This window comes from Dromiciops gliroides, chromosome 1, assembly GCF_019393635.1.
Source record: "Dromiciops gliroides isolate mDroGli1 chromosome 1, mDroGli1.pri, whole genome shotgun sequence".
In the NCBI taxonomy this organism is placed as follows: domain Eukaryota; kingdom Metazoa; phylum Chordata; class Mammalia; order Microbiotheria; family Microbiotheriidae; genus Dromiciops; species Dromiciops gliroides.
The window spans coordinates 652610334-652629443 of record NC_057861.1 but is presented as its reverse complement, the minus strand read 5'-3'; the positions used below and the strand labels follow the sequence as shown (position 1 = coordinate 652629443).

General features: G+C 37.0%; 1 protein-coding gene across 2 annotated transcripts in view; it reads right to left on the bottom strand.

Annotated features, from left to right (window-relative positions):
• Nucleotides 1-17749, bottom strand: part of CCDC171 (coiled-coil domain containing 171) — a 437148-nt gene extending 419399 nt beyond the window's left edge. For both annotated transcript variants that reach the window (XM_043977119.1, XM_043977120.1), the window contains exon 1: nucleotides 17571-17749. In XM_043977119.1, coding sequence (XP_043833054.1) covers nucleotides 17571-17723 — 153 coding nt within the window. In that variant the 5' untranslated portion in view covers nucleotides 17724-17749. The remainder of the gene's footprint in view (nucleotides 1-17570) is intronic.
• Between the last annotated feature and the right edge of the window lie 1361 nt (nucleotides 17750-19110).

The window sequence follows — 19110 nt, the reverse complement described above, 5'->3', positions numbered from 1 at the left end:
AGTACCTTGTGACCCAGAATCCAACAAAATGTTATCGTATTTTAAAATTAGCGAGACTGGGGGGGGGGGGGCCGCAGCTAGGTGGTGCAGTGGATAAAGCACCAGCATTGAATTAAGGAGGACCTAAGTTCAAATCCGGCCTCAGACACTTGACACTTACTAGCTGAGTGACCCTGGGCAAGTCACTTAACCCTCACTTCCCTGCAAAAAAAAAAAAAAAAAGGAAAAGAAAAGAAAGAAAAAAAAAAGACTGAGCCAATCACTGTTTTCTAGCACCTCTTTCTGTGAAGCTCTCGGCTGCGCTCAGGATGGACATTAAACTAAGCCAGTGAGAGTGGAAGGATTCTGTTTCCCTGACTCCCTCTCTTTTATCCCAACTCTGAGAAATGAACCTGAGGGTCTTTATTTCTACTCTTTCTTATTTAACTTCAGGTCCAGATGCCAGAGGTGATCCCCAAGAAAGCAAGAATTCAAGCCCCAGCAACTGTGGAGGCCAAGTGGTAGAGCCAGCAAGCCAGGCAGATGGGTATGGAAGACCTGGGATGCCCAAGTATTGGATATAGAACTGGGACTACACTCTAATAGAACCCAGAGCATTCCTTTGTCCTCTCTAGGGACCAGGGTGGTACAGGTCAGGAGGAAGAAGAAGTTTGTATATTTCTGATTATGCCTTTTGAAGTAAATATTTCTATATAAAAGACTTTTTTAGATGTAAGTCTATTGTAATTATTGTAAAGAATTAATTGTTATTTGAGGGTTTTATGCCTTGGCTCGCACTGGCCTGGGGCTCCGCAAACCACACAGTGCTCCACCCACTGGTTGTAGCCATTGCCAGGGCTCTGGCACCTCACATCATCACCACTTGCCAAGGCCTACATGGGCCTGGCAAAATTATAATGATTGGAAGTCTAGTGAGGGCAGTCATGTGACTGTCAGAGTGGCCATCCCATTGGCTGGGGCTGTGTGGGGTTTTTCTGGGATTGGGGGAGGAGGATTGGGCATTCTAGCTGGAAGCTGGAAGGCGACAGGAGTTCTGCTCTGTATTCTCAATTGATTCCTGGGCGGTGGTATTTCTGCAGGTTGTATAATTTCCCTTTCCCATTTTATTTCCTTTCCCTCGATTCTACTGATCCTGTTTGTGTTTTTTTTTTTAAGTTCGTTCTTGTTAAAATAAATCCTTTTCTGTTTTGAGGGAGGCTGCCGGTCTCCTTCCTTGCCCCAGTATTGCGGCGAGCCGCTTAGCTAATACTCACCAATTAAAAATTGGTCCCTACATTGTCCAGGTCAGAGGTAATGAAAGACTCAACTAGGACACTGGATAAGTGAATGGGAACATTGGCAAGAGATGAAGAAAAAAAAATTAGAAGGTAGAGTAGAGTGGGGGAGGTGGTGATCAGAAGCAAAACATTTGTAAGGAGAAAGAATGAATGGGATGAATATACCAATAAAACAGAAGCAGACAGCAGTGGATTAAAAAACAGAATCCTACAATATATTTTTTATAAGAAACACATCTGAAGCAAAGAGACACACAAAGAAAAAGGTAAGGAGCTAGAGCAGAATTTCTTATGCTTTGGCTGATGTAAAAATCTCAGACAAAATAGAAACAAAAATAGATCTAATTTAAAGTGAAAAAGAAGGAAACTACATCTTGCTAAAAGGTACCATAGACAATGAAGTAATATTAATACTAAATATATATGCGCCAAATATGTCATTTGGCATCCAAATGTTTAAGGAAGTCAAATGAGTTACAGGAGGAAATAGATAGTAAAACTATTTTATTGGGGGCAGTTAAATGGCACAGTGGATAAAGCACCAGCCCTGGATTCAGGAGGACCTGAAATTTAACACTTACTAGCTGTGTGACCCTGGGCAAGTCACTTAATCTTCACTGCCCCATGAAATAAATGAATGAATGAATGAATGAATAAAACAAAACTATATTTGGTGGATTTTTGTTGTTGTTTTTGTGAGGCAATTGGAGTTTCTCAGAGAAATTGATGAATACTTACAAAAATATAAATTGCCCAGATTAGCAGAAGAGAAAATAGAATATTTAAATAACCTCATCTTAGAAAAAGTAATTGACCACTTTTGGGTTTTTTCCCCAAAGAGATCATGGAAAAGGGAAAAGGACCCACATGTACAAAAATATTTATAGCTGCTCTTTTTGTTGTGGCAAGGAATTGGAAGTTGAGGGGATGTCCACCAATTGGGGAATGGCTGGACAAGTTGTGGTATATGAATGTAATGGAATACTACTGTGCTGTAAGAAACGATGAGCAGGGGGCAGCTAGGTGGCAAAGTGGATAGAGCACCGGCCCTGGAGTCAGGAGTACCTGAGTTCAAATCTTAACACTTACTAGCTGTGTGACCCTGGGCAAGTCACTTAACCCCAACTGCCTCACTAAAAAATAAATAAATAGATAGATAGATAGATAGATAGATAGATAGATAGATAGATAGATAGATAGATAGATAGATAAATAAAAGAAACGATGAGCAGGAGGAGTTCAGAGAAACCTGGAGGCTCTTGCATGGGCTGATGATGAATGAGATGAGCAGAACCAGGAGAACATTGTGCACAGTATCATCAACATCATGTGTTGATCAACTGTGATAGACTAGATTCTTCTCACCAATCCAATGGTACAAGAAAGTTCCAAAGGACTCATGATGGAAAAGGCTCTCCAAATTCAGGGAAAAAAAAAAAGAAACTGTGGAATATGGACGCTGATTGGACCATACTATCTCTTGTTTTGGGTGCTGTTGTTTTTCTTTTTGGAGGTTTTTCCTTCTTGCTCTGATTCTTCTTGTATAACATGACTAATGCAGAAATATGTTTAATATTATATATCAGATTACCTGCTGTCTAGGGGAGGGGAGAGGTGGGGAGGGAGGGAGAAAAATGTGAAATTGGAAATCTTATCTAAACAAAGGTTGTAAACTTAAATAAATAAATAAATTTTTTTAAAAGATAAAGTGTTTTATTTTTTTTCCCATTACATGTAAAAATAGTTCTCAATTTTTATTTATACAAGCTTTCCAAATTTCAGATTTTTCTCCCTCCCTCCCCCCTCCCCTAGACAGCTGGTAATCTGATATAGGTTATATATGTATATGTATATGTATATGTATATGTATGTGTATGTGTATGTGTATGTGTATGTGTATGTGTATGTGTATGTGTATGTGTATGTATATGTATATAATAAATAAATTTTTTGAAAAAGAAATTGAACAAACCATAGATGAATTTCCCCAAGAAAAAATTTCCCAGGGACAGATGTATTATGCACAAGTGAATTCTACCAAACATTTAAAGAACAATTAATTCCAATATTATATAAACTATTTGGGAAACAGGCAAAGAAGGGGAAAATTTAGGATGAAACAACATATAGAAAGCATTATGAAATATAAAATAGATAATTTTGATTAAATTAAATTAAAATTTTTTAAATTGTTACACAAATAAAACCAATGCAGCCAAGATTAAAAGAAAAACAGAAAGCTGGGAGAAGGGGGAAATTTACAGCAAGTATCTCTAATAAAGGATTCATTTCTCAAATATATAGAGAATGGAATCAAATTTATGAGACTAAAAGTCATTTTCCAACTGATAACGTTCAAATAATCAAATGATATGAACAGGCAGTTTTCAGACAATAAAATCAAAGCTATCTATAGACAAATGGAAAAATGCCTCACATCACTACTGATTAGAGAAATGAAAATTAAAATAACTCTATGGTATGACCTCATACTTATCAGATTGGCTAATATGACAGAAAAAGGAAAATGATTGATGTTGGAGGGGATGTGGGAAAACTGGGACACTAATGTACTGTTGGTAGAGTTGTGATGATCCAACCACTGTGGAGAGAAATTTTGAACTATACCCAAAGGACTATAAAAACTGTGCATACCCTTTGACCCAACATAATTATTACTAGGTATGTATCTCAAAGAGGTTTTTTACAAGGGTGGGGGGTGGGTGGGGAAGGAGAGAACTACTTGTACAAAAAAAAAAAATTACAGCAGTTCTTTTTTGTGATGGAAAAGACATGGAAATTGAGTGAAAATGTTCATTAATTGAGGAATGGCTGAACAAGCGTGTGGTGTATGATTATACTATGTGCTATAAGAAATAATGACAGGATAACTTCAGAAAAACCTGGCAGGACTTAACATGAACTGATACAGAGTGAAGTGAGCAAAGCCAGAAAAACATCATACACAGTAACAGCAATATTGTACCATGATCAACTGTGGATGACAGCTATTCTCAGCAATATAATGATCCAGGATAATTCCAAAGACTCTTGATGAAAAATGCTATCAACTTCAGAAAAAGAACTGATGGAGTCTGAACGCATATTAAAGCATACTATTTTTCACATTGTAAATTTTTTTCATGGATTTTTTTGCTCTGTGTTTTCTTTCACAACATGACCAATACGGAAATATGTTTTACATGATTGCACATGTATAACATCAAATTGCTCATCATCTCAGGGAGGGGTAGGGGAAGGATGAAAGGAGAAGGAATTTGGAATTCAAAATTTAAAAAAATAAATGTTAAAATTGTTTTTACAAGCAATTGGGAAACAATAAAATGTTATTATAATAAAGGATAACAACATGCTTCTCTATCAGATGGCTTTGCTTAAATTTATTCTTTTTAATTTTTTTTTTTGTTTTTTTTGGTGGGGCAATGAGGGTTAAGTGACTTGCCCAGAGTCACACAGCTATTAAGTGTCAAGTGTCTGAGGCCGGATTTGAACTCAGGTACTCCTGAATCCAGGGCCGGTGCTTTATCCTAAATTTATTCTTTTTAACAAGGATTTTTCACTCTATAGGATAGAAGTGGGAAATGGCTGTGTTATAAAGACAAAAAGCATTAACAAAATGCATTATGACTTTTTAATAAAACTTTAAAAGTTACTCTGTCTCCTTCCAAATTAAATCAGCTTTTCTATCAAATCAAAAATACAAAATCCTTGCAAGAAAGGAATGGCGATACATTAAGAGCTTTACTTTGACTTTTATTATCTAGGAAATTGACAAGTGGCGAAGTTTTTTATTTTCATCACTAGATGGTAGTATTTCACTTAAAATGCTTAAAAGAAATGTTTGTTTATTAGAGAACAGGTGGTATTTAAAAGCATCTGAGGGAACCACATCTGCCATATCTGTTAAGAAACACAAATCTTTGCCCTGTCTCACAGAAACTAATAGGTTATGATTGATTCATTTCTATCTGCTAATATGAACATTATTTCTTAGAAACTCACGCTTATCAGTTATACATGAAATGATCTACTCAAGTACAAAAATATAAGAAAAGCAATATAGCAAAAGGACTGAAGCCTTACCATTTTCTGTTTAGACTACTGCAACTTCACTTCTCACATCTCTGGTCATGTCCCTTTATCATTGTTAATGTCACTTTTACTATGTTACTTTTCTAGAAGATGGGGCACTACTAGTTTCCTACCATATTAAAAAAAAGTCTCTAAGATTCTTACTTTCTGTATCCTTTTCTCATGCCAATTCCCTTTACTATACTTCTTTTTTTCAATCTTAATAGTATTTTATTTTTTCCAGTTACATATAAAGATAGTTTTCAACATTTGGGGTTTTTTTTGTTGTGGTTTTTTTTTTACAGGGCAATGGGGGTTAAGTGATTGCCCAGGAAGGTCACCGCTAGTAAGTGTCAAGTGTCTGAGGCCGATTTTGCAACTCAGGTACTCCTGGAATTCAGGGCCGGTGCTATATCCACTGCACCACCTAGCCGCCCAACATTTGTTTTTATAAGACTTTGAGTTCCAACATTTTTCTTACTCCCTTCCTTCCCTCCCCGCTCCATCCGCAGAAAAGCAATCTGATATAGGTTATATATGTACAATCCCATTAAATTTATTTCCACATTAGTCATGTTGTAAAGAGATTCAGAACAAAAGACGGGGGGGGGGGTGGTGAAGCTAGGTAGTGCAGTGAATAAAGCACCAGCCTGAATTCAGGAGTACCTGAGTTCAAATCCAGCCCTCAGACACTTGACACTTACTAGCTGTGTGACCCTGGGCAAGTCACTTACCCCCACTGCCCCGCAAAAAAAGAAAGAAAAGAAAAAAGAAAACAAGACAGAACAAAAGGGGGAAAACTCAAAAAAAGAAAAAAAAAGTAGAAACTAGTATGGTTCAGTCTGCATTCAGATTTCACAGTTCTTTTTTCTGGATGTGGATAGCTTTTTCCATCATGAGTCCTTTAGAATTGCCTTGCATCATTGTATTTCCTCGAGAAGAGCTAAGTCTATCACAATTGATCATGGCACAATGTTGCTATGTACCATGTTCTCCTGGTTCTGCTCAATTCACACCAGCATCAAACCACTTAAGACTTTCTAGGTTTCTCTGAAATCTGCCTGTTCATCATTTCTTATAGCACACAATAATATTACATTACATTCATACACCACTGATTGTTCAGCCATTTCCCAATTGATGGGCATCCTCTCACCAATTCTTTGCCACCACAAAGAGAGCTGCTATAATATTTTTGTACCAGTGGGGCCCCTTGCTATATTTCAACTATCCTTTAAAGTTCATGTAGGAAAGCTAAATAAATGTTTTCTTTTTCATTTTTTTCCTTGTTTGATTCTCTCACAAATTTACAAATGCTGCTTCAGCCAAACTGGACTATTCTCTAGTCTCAAACATAACCTGTATTTTGCCTTCTAGGATTATGCTCATGCTGTTACTTATGCTTTCCTTCTTTCTATCTACTGACATTCTTATCTCTCATTACAAAGTATATTCAATACAGTTTTTCACATGAACTTCACCTGATTCTCTAATCAATAACAACCTTCTCTTGAACCTTACATAGTGCTAGTTGGGGAGTTCTCAAATGTCACTTATGATGTAATACATTGATACCAAAAACCTTTAGATGACAGTGGCCGGATCGAAAAAGATTTTGGCAATTCTATTGATAGGATTAAATTAATAAAATGAAATTTAATAGGAATAATGAAAAATCTTATACTTGGGTTCAAAAAATCATATCACAAGTGGAGAGCAGGACGTAATTTATCTTTTTAGTCAACTGCAGCTCATTATAAATTAACAGTGTGAAACAGAAAACAAAAAGAAAAGAAAATCTTGTACTAAATTAAGAGCGGGGCAGTCGGTGGTGCAAGTGGATAAAGCACCAGCCCTGGATGCAGAGTACCTGAATTCAAATCCGGCCTCAGACACTTGACACTTACTAGCTGTGTAACCCTGGGCAAGTCACTTAACCTCCATGCCCTGCCAAAAAGAAAAAGAAGAAGCATAGTTTCCAGGACTAAGGATGTGCCCACAAGAACACATGTGGAGCTCTCATTTTCAGGCATCACAATATATAGTGACATGGGTAAGCTGGAAAGTATGTAGGGAAGATCAATCAAAAGAGTACACTGCATATGTGGATCAGCTGAAAGAACTAGGGATAATTAACCAGGACAAGACTCAGGAGCACATAATGTCTTCTTTAAGTATTTTAAACTATCGTGAAGAAGTGTGGTCATGCTCATTTCACTTTAGATTAAGAGAACAGAACCAGAATGAGTTTGCTGAAGATATAAAGAGCCAACTTAGGGTGATTTTAAGTAAAATTCTTGACATTATACAACCATCCAAAGTGGACTGTCTTGAGAGGTAATGGGTGTCCCCGTTGAAGGTCTTCAAACAGAGGCATAGTTATGGAAGAACATGAACAAGTGTCACACAGGATAGACAGCATGAAAGAACTGCAAACTATATAATCAGAAGGAAAACCAGATCTATTAGATCACAAATCCATTTGATTAAGAATCAAATACTCCTGGAAACGGTGACTGGAACTGAACGGTGGGACCAGAATCACATGGCTCTTAAAAGGCTTTCCAGGTTTTTATCTCTTGTTCAGTCACAACTTCTGTACATTTTCGAAGCAACATTGTATTACAGCTGTTGCATTTAACAAGCAACTTGATCCTGTTCAAAAACTCTTTGTAGACAAGATTAGAGAATATAAATCCAAGAGACAGGTAGCTGGAGGGACCTGTTGATACTAGGTCCAGGATATCAACAAGATTTGGACAGGAAACTGTTCAAGCTTAAGCAGATGTAGGTAAAGCAGACCATGAATACATTCCAAACATTCAAATTTGAAGAGCGCACCGAAACCCCAGTCTTGAGGAGTAACTACAGAAGGTATCTTGCTGTTTAATTATTTGGCATGAATTACTCATATGACTAATAAATAAATTTTAATTTTGCTTTCAAAAAAAAAAAAAGAATCAAATACTCTAAAATTGTGACTCTATAAAAGCATGGACCATGTCTTAACCTCTCTGCATTTCCCTAAATACTTAGAACAATGTTCTATATCAGACCATATGTTTTTATGATAATTTAAGCTGAAGTTCAGCTCTATCAACTCAGTAATTATCATTTGCCTACTATGTTTTCCTCTATCATTGGAGCTACAAAGGTAAGAAAGATGTGATTCCTTCCCTCACGGTGCTTTCAAGCTTGAAAAACAAGATAAGATAAATACAAATCCAAAGAATTTGTTCAAAATTCAAGTGCAGAACAAGTTCAAATATTCAACAATTATTTACATTTTTATTATGAGCAAAGCAAAGGCTTGGTGCTGGAGACACAAAGGTGATCAATGCCACCAAGAAGCAGATAATCTAATAAGGATGGGATAAGACAAATACAATACAAGGTAGAATGTTTCAAGGGCCCAAAAAACCCAAGTGATTTATTTTTTATTATCAAACAACTTTGTAGACCCTCCACACACATATATATGTTAGTTATAATACAAGTGAGAAATACACAACAAAAGAGCAATGCTTTACGTGCAATATGTGGATTTGCAGGCCCCCAGATTTCCAAATTCTATAATTTGTAAACCATTGGTCTAAACAATAATATTATGATTAAACAAACTAATTAAACTGTTCAGGACCTAAATGTTGGTAAAAAAGTCATCGGGGAGGGGTAGGTGGCGCAGTGGCTAGAGCACCGGCCCTGGAGTCAGGAGTACCTGAGTTCAAATCTGCCTCAGACACTTAACACTTACTAGCTGTGTGACCCTGGGCAAGTCACTTAACCCAACTGCCTCACCTTGGGGGGAAAAAAAAGTAATGGGGGGGCAGCTAGGTGGTACAGTGGATAGAGCACCGGCCCTGGATTCAGGAGGACCTGAGTTCAAATCCAGCCTCAGACACTGGACACTAGTTGTATGTATGACCCTGGGCAAGTCACTTAACCCTCATTGCTCCACAAAAAGAAAAAGAAAAAGTAATGAGAGCCTGAATTAGACAGTGACAGTATAATGGGGAATGAAAGAAAAAACACAAAGAAGTATAAGTACATAAAAGAATATAAGCAAAATGTTTAGTCCATTTCTAGATGGAACACTTAGGCAAGACTTCATGGAACAAGTGGCATTTCAGATGATAGATAAAGGATAGGCATTATTTCAATTAGCAACCCTTCAATGCCAAGTTAGGGAGTTTAGTATTCATCAAGTGTAGAACGAGAAGAGTTTTGAAAAGAGTAAATTAGAAAAAGGACACTTCCAGACTCCAAATATACGATCATATGTATGATCTTATAATTAGTGTAGCGCAGTGTGTGGAACGAATTTCATGGGAAAGAAACTGGAAAATGATAATATTAATTAGGAAGTGACTTATAATAATGGAAAGTACTTAAATGGAAACTACTGAGGTCCAAAACGTAGGGTGGCAGAAGTGAAAATGGAAAGGAGAGCACTAGTTCAAGAAATATCATGACCAAGAGAATACGATTAGTTGTGAGTAGTGAGAGAGAAGGAAGAGCTGAACCAACAAACATTTAAACATCTTACTACACACCTGCAGGCACTGTACTAGGCCCGAGATCCAAATAAGAAACTAAATGGCCTTGCCCCCAACATACTTATATTCATCTGAAGGAATATATATATATATACACACACAACCACACATAAGTAAATACAAAAATGTATTCAAAGTAAATAAAAGATAAGTTTGAAGAGGGAGAGGCACAAGTAGCTGAAGAATAACAGTCTTCCTACATGTAGGAAGGACCTGAACAGAGCTTTAAAGAGAGTAATAAATTCTAAGAGGGAAAAGCAAGGAGGGAGTGAGCTCTAGGAAAGCCTCTAAAAGAGCCTTTACAGAGACATGGAGGTGGAGAAAAAGAACATCATGTGTAAGGGAATAGCAAGTAGGTGAGTTTGGCTTACTAAATAGCACTTGCTGAGGTATAATATGCCTGGAAAGTCCTATTATTGGCTGGAGCAAAACTGTTAATGGCAATCAGGGGAGTTTTTATTCCTCTACCTATAGGCAATATGGTGTACAACATGCTCAGACATGTATTTTAGGGATATCGCTTTGGCAATCATGGAGAATAAATAAAGTGAAGAAGGGAGAGATGGAAGGGAGACTATTGCAATAGTCCTGATGAGAAGCAGGCAGCCTGAACTAGGTTAGCATATTTATGAGTGGTAAAGGGGACAAATGTGGAAGATGTTATATAAGTGGATCAAGACTTGGAAAATAATTCAATGTAAGGAATAAGGAAGGATGAAGAATCCAAGATGACTCAAAAGTTGTGAACTTGAATGACTGAAAGGATGGTGAGACCTTTATAAGAAATAGGAAAACTAGGAAATAAAGTAAAGAAACAAATAAGAATTTACCAAGCATCTAAGAGCCAGGCACATGAAGTGCTGAGCACTTTACATATATCTCATTTGATCCTCAAACGACCCTATGATGTAATTACTATTTACATTCCTCATTTTACAGCTGAGAAAACTGAGGTAGGAAGAGGTTACTGACTTGCCCAGGGTTATACAGCTAGTAAACGTCTCAGGTCTTCCTGACCTTAAGCCCTTTCAAGAGCTCTATATACTGCATGACCTAGTTGTCTGCATAGTAGGAAGAACAAGGGTAGTATTACTGCAAGTACAATGCTGCTCAAACACTTTGCTTAGGTTCAATTTTATCCCATCCTTGGCATAGGTTCCTGATCACTGCTGTCAAGTGTGCCTCTATTCATTTCTGTATGATCCTTGCCATATGTGTAAATCTGCTCCTATTTCCCTTGCATCTAGAGTCTCAACCCAGATGACATCTGAATACTTACATTCATCTGCCCTTTGTCTACCAAGATCTAACCCATTCTTTCTTCCCTAGCTTGACCTTACAAATCCACAAATTGCTGGCTACCACCACCTCTAGTCTGACTTACTCTTCCTCCGCTTAACCCTCTAGATTTTTCTACCAATTCACCAGTCCTAGTCATTATATTTACAATATGCTATCTCTTGGGCCTAATATGATGCCTTATTTTCTGTTTCCTTTATTCATCATAGTGAAAGTTTATCTTTTCCCACTTCTCTACTAGCAGGAAAATCCCTGCACTTAATTTTTATCAGTAACAACAAATTCTTTACATCTATTCTTTATATCTATTAAGGGCTGGGGATACAAAAGAGGCAAAAGACGGTCCACATCCTCAAAGAGTTTATAATCTAATAAGAGAAACAACATGCAAAAATATATACAAAGTAAATTATATTGCAATATAAAAAGAAATAATTGGAGGGCAGCTAGGTGCATAGTGGATAAAGCACCGGCCCTGGAGTCAGGAGTACCTGAGTTCAAATCCGGCCTCAGACACTTGACACTTACTAGCTGTGTGGACCCTGGGCAAGTCACTTAACCCCCTTTGCCCCGCAAAAAAAAAAAAACAAAACAAAAACAAAAAGGAAATAATTAACAAAGGGAAAGACATTAGAAAGAGGCGTTGGGAAGGATACCGCAGAAGATGAGATTTTAGTTGGTACTTAAAGGATACCAGAGAAAATAGTACTCAGAACAAAGGAAGAGCATTTCAAGCATGAGGGACATCTAGAGTAAAATGCCTGGAATATCTCGTCATGGAAGAGCCAGGAGACCAGTGTAACTAGATCAAAAGGAAGGAGATAGGAAGCAAGGTACAAGATTGGAATGGTTTTAAGAGGACTAGATTATTAAGACTTTGAATGACAAATGGAGCGTTTTGCATTTGATCCTGGAGGTAAGTGAGAGCCACTACAAGTTAATGTGTCAGTCAGAGCTTAGGTACTTATAAAATGTGTCAATAACTGTAATATAGCCTCAAATTTGTCCTTTTTTGGCTTGACAAGAATTGGATGGAAGATTGTTCTTAGAAAATATTTATCATCAACATATTTGAGGTCAGTTTCTGGACAGTGTTATATGTCTCTGGCAAGGGAATGAAAGATTTCTGAGTGTTTGGGTTTATTCCGAGTGGTAGAGAAGACAGAATTTTAACATTCAGACAATAAATGAAGGATGATATAGCTGGAAAGAACAGCACCACAGGCCAATGATGGTCTAAGACAAAGTCTAAGATAAGAACAGATAACATTTTCTTTTGGAACTCTGAATGTTCGAATATAGGAATAAATTCAGATTTCCAGCTCCAGAAAAACATATAGCACTGTTTTCCCTCAATATCTTTTAAGTATTAATCTTATGAAATATTTTTAACATGAGGAAACATAATTTTTTTTTTTTGCAGGCAATGGGGGTAAAGTGACTTGCCCACGGGTCACACAGCTAGTAAGTGTCAAGTGTCTGAGGCCGGATTTGAACTCAGGTACTCCTGAATCCAGGGCCGGTGCTCTATCCACTGCGCTTTCTAGCTGCCCCCAGGAACATAATTTTTTGATGATGTGTGCATATTGTTCTGTTTGAAAGATGTAGTAAAAGAATTATCATGTGATTCTACATATATAACCTATATCAGATCACTTTGCCCTCTTGGGAGAGGGGAGGGAGGAAGGGAGGGAGAAAATTTGGAACTCAAAAATCTTATAAAATGAATGTTGAGGGGCAGCTAGGTGGCGCAGTGGATAGAGCACCGGCCCTGAGTCAGGAGTACCTGAGTTCAAATCCGGCCTCAGAGCACTTAACACTTACTAGCTGTGTGACCCTGGGCAAGTCACTTAACCCCCAATTGCCTCACTAAAAAAAAAAAAAAAATGAATGGTGAAAACTATCTTTACATGAAACTGGAAAAAATAAAATACTATTAAGATTTAAAAAGAGAATTATCAGAACTATCATTCTACCTATTATTTACTAAGAAACTAGAATGGGAAAACTATAGTCCTTAATCTATTTGTAAGCTTTGTACAAAATCATCGGAAGAAGGCCCTAGCAAAAAAAAAATTAGTAGATTGGTTAATTTTTAAGTTTGTTCTATAGGAACAACAATGGCACTTTGAATTCTGATTGTATACTTTTTCCAAACCAAGTTACATAACATTTCAGAGGCAGTTTGTGTAATAAAAAGAACAATGAACCAGAAATCAAGAAACCTCAGTTCTGGTCTTGGCTCTGTCACTCTATGTGTGATATTTAAAATCTAACGTGGGGACAGCTAGGACGCATAGTGGATAAAGCACCAGCCCTGATTCAGGAGGCCTGAGTTCAAATCTGGCCTAAGACACTTGACACTTACTACTATGTGACCCTGGGCGTAGTCACTTAACCCTCATTGGCCCTGCAAAAAATAAAATAAAATAAAAATCTATGTGTGTGGCGCCTTTTCTGCCTCCATGTGTTGTGGGGGCGGGGGAGAACGGGGAGGGGGGGAGGCAACTAGCTAGGATTTACTTATAAATTAGAAGCTTCATCAAGAGTTAGGCATTAAGCATTTATTAAATTATATTAGGGGTTAGTAAAGAAAGAACACGTGGAGCTCAGAAAAATAGCAAAGCCTAGAGTTCAGACTGTATTCCTCTACAGCCACCAACTCGAGTCCCAGACCAGAAAGAGAGAGAGCCACGGAGTCAGCCTCACTTCTACTGTCCTGTCTCCCTCCCCAGAAGGGCGGTCCTTCAAGCTGATTCGTTGAGGGTAGTCTTGTGTTGATGTTGTAGTCCACAGACTCTGAGAATGCTTCCTCTTGGGAATCAGGCAGATGTGGTTTTAATTTCATTAACTTTAAGTAAGCTAATCAGAAACGTCAATCACTCGCAGTCAGTCTCACTTAATTCAATCAGTCTAGATTAATCCTCTGGTTGGGGGTTTTGGGGCATTGACAAAAAGCCCATTATATCTTACAAAAGTAAATATAATATTGTCAATTTCCCCATCTGTAAAATAGAGGTTGAACTTAGATGATCTCTGCAATCCCTGCCAGTTCTAAAATTTTATTCATTAGTTACTACTTTGTGAATATAATTCCAAATGAAATACTTTTTTCAAGCTCAGAAACTACAGTGCCTCATCATCTCATGGTACTGACACTAGTTTTCATAACACTATCCTAGAAAGACTTACATGAACTAATGCTGAATGCAGTGAGCAGAGCCAGAACATTATACACAATAATAGTAACATTGTGTGATGATCAACTATGAAAGACTTAGCTCTTCTTAGAAATAAGAAAATTCCTTAGACCTAAGAAAATTCCAAAAGACTCATGATGGAAAAGGCTATCTATTTCCAGAGAAAGAACTATGCAACTGAAGCAAATTATTTTCATTTTTTGTTTGTTTTCTCTTTCTCATGGTTTTTTCCCTTTTTGTTCTGTTTCTTTCTTTCAAAACATGACTAATGTGGAAATTTTGTTTAACTGATTACATGTGTATAATCTATATCAGAGTTGCCTGCTTTCTGGGTAGGGGGATAGGAGGGAGGGAAGGAGAAAAAATTTGGAACTCAAAATCTCATTAAAATGAATAATAAAAACTATTTTTACATATAATTGGAAAAAAATAAAATGCTATTTAACCAAAAAAATATTTCAAACACTATGTTAACCTAGATCAGTAAGCTCCTGCAAGTTGATCAAACTGGAAAGGCTTCAGATATGGACCCAGCAACAGGGCTGCCATCTGAGGAAGAACATGGAGAAGTTCTGGGATGGTCATTACTAGCCACCAGGTGCTACAACTCATAAAGATTCTTTGCTAAGGCATGAGAGAGCCAAAATCTGCATCAGTAGAAGTTATACAAAGAAATTAATACTGAAATAAGTTGGGCAGAACTGATCACTGTTAGCATCAATTGTCATTTTAAAAGCACAGGGACTGAAAGGCTACATTTAAGTAAGATAACTATATGCATCTATTTTAAATACGTTACTAAAATTGTAACTCTCTTCTTTCTGCTTCCCATTGTTTCAGCTTGTAATCTAAATTCCTCAAGTGCTGTCTCCCTCATATGAGATTCCAGCTCATTCTTCTGCTCCTGATGCTGATCCAGCGTCTCCTTCATATGAATAAAATTTTGTTTTTATTCATCTATTCAATAAAATGTTCTCTCTCCCCACCTTCAGGTTAAATATGTATGCATGCCTTGATTAACAAATAACTACAAAACAACTTAATTTATTGAATTATAAAAATATCATGCTTGTGTTACATCAAACCCCTGGACCCGAGTGGGAAGCTATGCAGTTTTACCATAAGTCAGAAGAGGGAGAAGGAGAGTCCAAGGAAAATATTAGCATCCTAGTATATGACCTGCTGCTATAAGTGTGCAGCACCTTGATCGTTAAAAACCACCTTGATCGTTAAAAAGTATGACTCTGAGGGGGCAGCTAGGTGGCGCAGTGGATAAAGCACTGGCCCTGGATTCAGGAGTACCTGAGTTCAAATCCGTCCTCAGACACTTACTAGCTGTGTGACCCTGGGCAAGTCACTTAACCCCCATTGCCCTGCTAAAATTAAAAAAAAAAAAGTATGACTCTGGGTAATGAAGACTAAGTATCATGAGTAATAAGAATAATAAGATCAAATGAGAATAGGGAAACTAGGGGGCAGCTGGGTGGCGCAGTGGATAAAGCACCGGCCCTGGATTCAGGAGGACCTGAGTTCAAATTCGGATTCAGACACTTGACACTTAGTAGCTGTGTGACCCTGGACAAGTCACTTAACCCTCACTGCCTCACAAAAAAAAAAAAAAGAGAGAATAGGGAAACTAAAAATTAAATTCACTCTCCAGAATCATTTTGGACTTTTTTGAAAACAAAAGAAAGTAGAAAGCATTATCCAACTGATGCTGGCTATACAGCATCTTTAGTATATTCTTGTAACTTACCATATTTTGACTTGATACGTTGATATAAGCTTCTCTAGCCTCGTCTATGCCCCCATCACACTAGTGATTATTAATGGAGAGAAGGCAATAATCAAAATAGTATATACTTGCACTATAGAATAACTTTTACATATTTTCTACCTCAATCTTTATCTCCCACATTTATTTTTATTAGTTCTGTTCTTTACATGACAAATAAAGATCCTTGAGCTTAATTCCCAGCTAAAACAAAACTAAGCAATATTATGACAAGTGTTATTTCTGCCCATGTGCCCTGCTATCTTCCCCAACCTACTTAGTCACTCAATCTATGTTTTTCATTTCATTGTCCAAAGTGAACCCAAATGCATGACTAGATAGCACCCTAAATTCTGACATTTAACAGGTTTATTAAAAGCTGCCATGAAATTTGATGGTAACTATTAGTTTTAACTACCAACACTTTTTAAAAGACACAGGCAAACAGAGAAAGAAACTGCTACAGCAGCAAACCTGACAGAAGCAGCAGCTACCAAAATCTAAAAACTGAGAGATTTGAAAGTGGAATAGTTAGAGCTGAGGCAATGTCTAACCTTAGCATAATATGAGGTCTGATTGGGGGGAAGTCAAAGGATAAAGCATAATTGGGCATGGGTTGCCCTGACCTTGGCTTGTAAGAATTGTTGAATATTCTAAGTAAAATTAATTCCAAGTAAAACAGATTAACAGTAAAAAAGGGCACTGGTTTGAAGGTCAGAAGGCACTCAAAGGTTGAATTCAATTGAACTATACATAGTTAACCAATAACAGACATCCCAAAATCACCTTCAACATCTACATGATATCCTCTATATAATCCTTTTAAGGGCCACAAATGAAAAAATAAATATACCATAAAATAATTACACTAAGTATTCATTAAATGTTTATATAACGTATCACAGATAACATTTAAAAATCTGAACTAGATATGCAAAATATTCTACTGCCATCATGGTATGCTCAAAAAAAATATGCATTCAATTCACATATAATCGCAAAATACATCACTGCTTGAATGACAAATTGCTGTATTTTTTGTCATCTGTTGCATTTCATGCAGACAGATTATTCTGTCATTTGGTCTACAAACATCTAAAACATTTTCACAGCAAAAGTTCTGTGATGAGGATTAAAAAAGAGACTGGAGAAAATGCAAAAAATAAAAATAAAGGAGAGAAAATTATATATACACATATACACAAAATGAGCACAAGTAATGAGAATCCTTCGTGTACCCCCCTACTTGTTATTTACCTTTCCTAAGGAAGTTTGAGGCTGTCAGATTTTCTTGGTTTACAACAAAATACATTGAAACTGGACTTCCAAGACAAAAGTAACCAAACCAAATTTCTTAATAAGAACACTATACCTTTAGAGCAATCTCTAGTCTATTTTTTTCCTTCAAAAGAACATCATATTCTTGATTACAGTTTTGAATTATGTTGTCTCTCTCCTCAAAATCCAATTCAAATCTTCTGCATCTTCTTTCCAGTTGTACTGAGAAGACGAAATGCTTTCTCATCTCATTTATCTTCCTTGAAGTTCGGAATTCTGTACTATAAAGGTAAATATATGTTTACAGACATATATGTGTATGTATAATATCTTCTGAATATATCTAAGAACCAAATGTAAATCTCAGAGGAGTCTGGAGTCTACTCTTAGTCTTGACTTCCCACTATCCGGGGCACATGATCCTCCCAAAGCTAGTTCCACATCAATAAAATGTGAATAACGGGGCAGCTAGATGGCGCAGTGGTAAAGCACCGGCCCTGGATTCAGGAGTACCTGAGTTCAAATCCGCCTCAGACACTTGACACTTACTAGCTGTGTGACCCTGGGCAAGTCACTTAACCTCATTGCCCTGCAAAAAAATAAAAATAAAAAATAAAAATAAAAATAAATAAAATGTGAATAACAATGCCAGACAAATTCATATTTGGCAGGGTCTATGCTAAAGAGCTTAAAATTATAAATGTACTCAAAAGTACTTTGCAAAGTACATGTGAGAATTGAATGACACCCCCTGCTGGGAGGGACATTGTGAGCTCTGGCTGAAAAGAAATGATGTGACTGGCGTCCGGAAGTGATATCTGCTGCCCATGGGTCCTGTCAATCTGTGTTACCACCAAATTAGCTTGGAGCTGTGTGTGTGTGACATCCCTGTTTCTGTTTTCACAGGAGGCTTCTAAGAGAAGCCACTTAGAGCGAAGTCTTTTCATTTTCGGACTTTGCCATGGTGGGGGACTTCAAGAGGGCTGCTAGGAAAGGAAGGTTCTTCTCTCTGGCTATACCGAGTAGATCTAAACTAGGATGTCCCAATGCTATAAGGGAATCGGTTCTCAATCTCTCTCTCTCTCTCTCTCTTCACTACCTTCTAATGTGCTTTAATAAATACTTAAAAGGTTAAACTCTTGCTACAGCTTCTAATTTAAGGCAACCACTCTTAGATTTTAGACATCACAGCTAGAATTTATTAGGCCCTTACATACAAAATATTACTGTTAAATTATAGGCAATAAAAATATATCTTAATTTCTTAAACAAACTGAAAATAGGTAAACATAATGGGAATATATTAACATACATGACTTAGTAAAGATAAAAAAATTCTGTCTAGCTCATTAAAATGTAAACAGATTAAATTATTATTGGCAAGAAACAGTATCTATATTGAATGCTATCACTTATATTAGCAATATTCTCTGACCAACTCAATTAGTGTGAAATATTTAATAGGCAGTTAGAGACATGCTGCTAGAACTCAGAAGAGAAACTAGGTTGAATATATAGATTTGGAATTCATCTGCACAGACCAATAAATTAGACACATGGTCGGTTATAAGGTCACCAAGTGAGAAACAAGAGCCCAAGTCAGTCTTGGAGAATATTCATAATTCATAATCAAA